General features: G+C 33.6%; 1 protein-coding gene across 1 annotated transcript in view; it reads right to left on the bottom strand.

Moving 5' to 3' along the window:
* Positions 1-471: 471 nt before the first annotated feature.
* Positions 472-4947, bottom strand: part of LOC106476826 — a gene marked incomplete at its 5' end in the record, with an annotated part of 7987 nt that continues 3511 nt past the window's right edge. The window contains 6 exons of the mRNA XM_013937446.2: positions 472-1517; positions 1700-1781; positions 1969-2598; positions 2720-2899; positions 3395-3574; positions 3741-3917. Of these exons, the coding sequence (XP_013792900.2) occupies positions 1256-1517; positions 1700-1781; positions 1969-2598; positions 2720-2899; positions 3395-3574; positions 3741-3917 (1511 nt within the window). The remainder of the gene's footprint in view (positions 1518-1699; positions 1782-1968; positions 2599-2719; positions 2900-3394; positions 3575-3740; positions 3918-4947) is intronic.

Here is a 4947-nt window from a genome sequence, read left to right as displayed (position 1 = left end):
TAGTGGAAGTGTGAAAAGTCATGTTCACGTTAGTTTATTATTACTTCGACACGTCTAGTGGAAGTGTGAAAAGTCATGTTCACGTTAGTTTATTATTACTTCGACACGTCTAGTGGAAGTGTATAAAAGTCATGTTCACGTTAGTTTATTATTACTTCGACAACAGGAAACGTTATTATGTGTGAGTTAATTAGTGTTACGGGCAAGGATATATAATTTGTTTGCTGTACAACTGCGTGTTTCGAACCCCGATTTTTACTGTTATAAACTTCAATCTATAAAACTACTGATTATATTTATCATTAAACAGATGTGGTAAAGGTTTAAGAAACTAAACCCATTGGTTACCTGTTGTTCACGTAATTCACCGGTGTAATACAAGTTGATAAACTGAACACGGAGAAAATTCTTCTGACGTGATGTTTATTTGACAGGAATTAATAAAACAGCTGTTCATGTTAAACTAGAAGTAGAGACATGTTTGTGTTTCAGAGAACACAGTTTTAGTATACAGAGAACCTTTATTATAAGTAGAAATATATACAAAATTAAATCCAGTAGAACAAACGTAATGTTTTATACACAACAATGTTGGACAAAATCACGCATTTCACTTTTCCAACATAAAATACTGTTTACAATTAAACCATTCAAACTCCTAACTCTTTTTTTGTCCTAAATCGTGAGGTAAAAACGTTAAATACAAACTGTGAACATTCCACCTTGTTCAAGTAACAATGTATATTGTTTGATCACAAAATGACTATCATTCTAAGAAATATACTGGACACGTCTATAGATCGAAAACATACACTTTTATATACAACAAAAAAACCTGAAACTTTGGCATATCTTTCACAATAAATACGATCTTTCAGTCAGTTTCGACAAACTCAGTATCCAATAATTAGTCTTGAAGAAAGAACTGCCACCAACAATTAAATATGTTGTGTCAAACTTAAAGAGTAATCTTAGAATTTACGGTTCTGCATCCAGAAAAAATCAATGACTGTAAACGGAAAAAAAGGCAAATTTAATGTATTTGTATTTATTATTTATAAATAAATGAATATATATATATTTTAATATACACACAAAAAGATGGTAAATTCTGACTGAGGTAGTATAATAAAAAGTCGTTGTGTAAATATATAATGACTAAAAGAGGATGTACCAATATTTCTCTGTTTATGAAGATGAGGATCCAAGCATCTGATACTGTTTGTCTGCATCCTAATGGTAACACGGTCATATTCTACTCCTCCAAACCTCCTCTACCTCTACCTGGGACGTTTGGATTGTCCAGAGTTTCTTGACGAGACAAAATCTGATGGTGATGACTGGGTTGCTGTGGAGAGGACTTTGTTGAAGGTGATGTTGAGGTCTTCATACCATATCTAAGGTTGTCCCAAGCATGCTGGTAATACCTATTTAGGCCATGGTCACCATTACTATTGCTGAAGGTAGAGCTTGCAAGACTATCCATTGAACGAGAAGTTGATGGTTTGTCTCGTAACCTGATACACAAAACAAACAAAATACAACACAGGTCAGTAACTAAAAGTAAAAAAAAACACGTTTAGTTAAAATGAAAGGTTATTGTTTATTTGTTACTAAGCACAAAGCCACGCAATGGGCTGCCTGGGAATAAAATAAAAAGGACAAAAGATTAAAAAACAATCTAACTCTGTTAACTTACCTTCTGACAGCAATTATAAGGATGGTGGTCAATGCAATTAGCAAAATAAATCCACCAAAAACCCCAAGAGCAATGTAGCCTCCTGAAAACATAAAATAAACATGTTTCACCAAGTGATTCTTAGCTTAAGTACAGCTTATTATCTTCACAAGTATAATGTCTTTGCAGAAACGTAAAAAATTAGATTGGAGATCCAAAAAATACAATATATTGCTTTAAAAAACTTAGTTTTATCAAGTAATACATTAATTCACATTTCTCAAACAAACCTGTATTTAATGTTGCTTTTGCAGGTTCCACATGTTGATCTATTTTTCCCAACACATTGGAGGAAGTTTCTCTAACGTCATCCGATTCGGTGATTTCATTTGCCCGAGAATCCAAAGTGAAAGTTGGCATCTTAGTGCTCTGAGGAAAAGTTGGATGTACTGTAGATGGAATGAGATGATGATGAGACATCTTGGTTTGTGGAGAAGTGGAAAATTCTGTTGTGGACAAAATATCTGTAGATGTTGGTCTATAGGTGCTGGATTCCAGTGTAGTGGTCATTCCATCTGTACTAGATTCCTCGGTAGTGGTCATTCCATTTGTACTAGAATCCTCGGTAGTGGTCATTACATTTGTACTAAATTCCTCGGTAGTGGTCACTACATTTGTACTAAATTCCTCGGTAGTGATCACTACATTTGTAAATTCCTCGGTAGTGGTCACTACATTTGTACTAAATTCCTTGATAGTAGTCACTACATTGGTATTAGTGGTACTTGGTTCCAGAAGAGGGACCACATTATCAGTATTCAGTGTTACTGTATCAGTTAATACTTGGGTAGTGGGGAGTAAGGTGTTGTACTCTAGTGTAGAAATCCGTATACTTGTTTCTTCTGTAGTTGTTGTATCAGCTAATAGGAATGACAATAAAAACAAGAAATATTGTAATTTCCTAACAAAAGCTTCTAAGGAGAAATGTTACACACAAGCAAATGTTGATCTGATAATTCGTGATGATATTTAGAAACTTACCAACACATGTTGGAACATCTCCTTCCCATACTCCCTCTTCACTACACACAAGACTGCCACTTCCATTGAGGCTATATCCAAAAATACAGGAATACTGGACCACAGTGTGGGCAATAGTGTAGTTTCTTGGTAATGTAAACTGTCCATTGAGGATTGTTGGAGGTAGAGGGCATCGAATCTCTGAAAAATAAAAATATTAGAAAAATAAGACTGTTGGAGGTAGAGGGCATTGGATCTTTGAACAATAAAAATATTAGAAACTAGGATTGTTGGAGGTAGAGGGCATTGAATCTCTGAACAATAAAAATATTAGAAACTAGGATTGTTGGAGGTAGAGGGCATTGAATCTCTGAACAATAAAAATATTAGAAACTAAGATTGTTGAAGGTAAAGGGCATTGAATCTCTGAACAATAAAAATAGTAACAGTATTAGAAAAACTAAGATTGTTGGAGGTAGAAGGCATTGGATCTTTGAAAAATAAAGACACTATGGTGCTAGAAAACTTGTATGTACATGGTTGAGCTTATAACCTTCATTTACATCGTAAAAATGTGAAAAACTTTTAAAAACAGTTTTAACCAATTTATTATGAAAAACGTGAAAAATCGCCTTGGTGAGTTTCCTCTAAAAATCTTTAAACATTAAATCTACAATAGTTTTCATCACAACTTACTTGTGCATGTGGGAGGAGGTCCATTCCACTTCTCATCTACATCACAAGTTAATAAACTCCTTCCTGTAAGTTTGAATCCTTTGTTGCAGAAGTACTGGACTGAACTCAGATAATAACGTGTCCCATTGTATAGTTCATAACCTCCGTTGGGAATACTTGCCGGTGGACCACACTCCAAGTCTAGACACACCAAGAGAGTTAGTGTTATATAACTGATATGTTACAGATAAGCCACATAACAACTGTATGTGTTACCACATACTTTAAAAATTTTAGTCATTAGCTGATTCACTAGCTCATACTCGTGAAAAACTATGTAATAAGTTCAGTTCTTATAAACACTTACATCGACAACTTGGTGGAAACTGACTGAAAAAACTGCTGGCAAGACAAGTTCTAGTACTGGGCCCCATCAACAGGTGGCCTGGGTCACATGCATACTCCACCACACTTCCTACTGTAAAACTTGACACATTCAGTGTGGAGTTGGGTGGTCTCTCAGGTTGTCCACATACCCGTGGCTCTGTTAAAATATCATCAGATGTTCACAATGTATCTTATCACTAGAGTAAACGTTTACCTAACTTTGTCCCTAGAGACATTTGTGTACTAAGGTAATACAAATTGTTCGAAATGTTTCTGTGGAACTACTGTGGAGACATTTGTGTACTAAGGTAATACAAATTGTTCGAAATGTTTCTGTGGAACTACTGTGGAGACATTTGTGTACTAAGGTAATACAAATTGTTCGAAATGTTTCTGTGGAACTACTGTGGAGACATTTGTGTACTAAGGTAATACAAATTGTTCGAAATGTTTCTGTGGAACTACTGTGGAGACATTTGTGTACTAAGGTAATACAAATTGTTCGAAATGTTTCTGTGGAACTACTGTGGAGACATTTGTGTACTAAGGTAATACAAATTGTTCGAAATGTTTCTGTGGAACTACTGTGATTTACACGTTCACTATAGAGACATATTTGTCAAATGAAAATATAGACAGAAAATATCTAAAAAATATGCTAACTTTTTAGGATGACCTAAAAATGTTAAATTCAAGCAGGTTTATCAGACAACTACAGTATATCAATTTATTTTATTATATTTAAATCATTCCTTTAAATATAACAATACAACTAAATACAATGTTGAGGGGTTTTATTAGTAACAACACCAACTAATTCTCTGACAGGAAACTTCAGCACACAAGAACCAAAATAATAATCTTATATTTTAACAATATATCACATAGTGACTCACTGTGTTAATTTAATGTTACTTTATATTAACAATATATCAGATAGTGACTCACTGTGTTAATTTAATGTTACTTTATATTAACAATATATCAGATAGTGACTCACTGCGTTAATTTAATGTTACTTTATATTAACAATATATCAGATAGTGACTCACTGCGTTAATTTAATGTTACTTTATATTAACAATATATCAGATAGTGACTCAGTGTTAATTTAATGTCACCTTATATTAACAATATATCAGATAGTGACTCATTGTGTTAATCTAATGTCACCTTATATTAACAAT

This window comes from Limulus polyphemus, unplaced genomic scaffold (assembly GCF_000517525.1).
Source record: "Limulus polyphemus unplaced genomic scaffold, Limulus_polyphemus-2.1.2 Scaffold11734, whole genome shotgun sequence".
Taxonomy (NCBI): Eukaryota; Metazoa; Arthropoda; class Merostomata; order Xiphosura; family Limulidae; genus Limulus; species Limulus polyphemus.
This window is presented reverse-complemented; position numbering and strand designations above follow the sequence as displayed.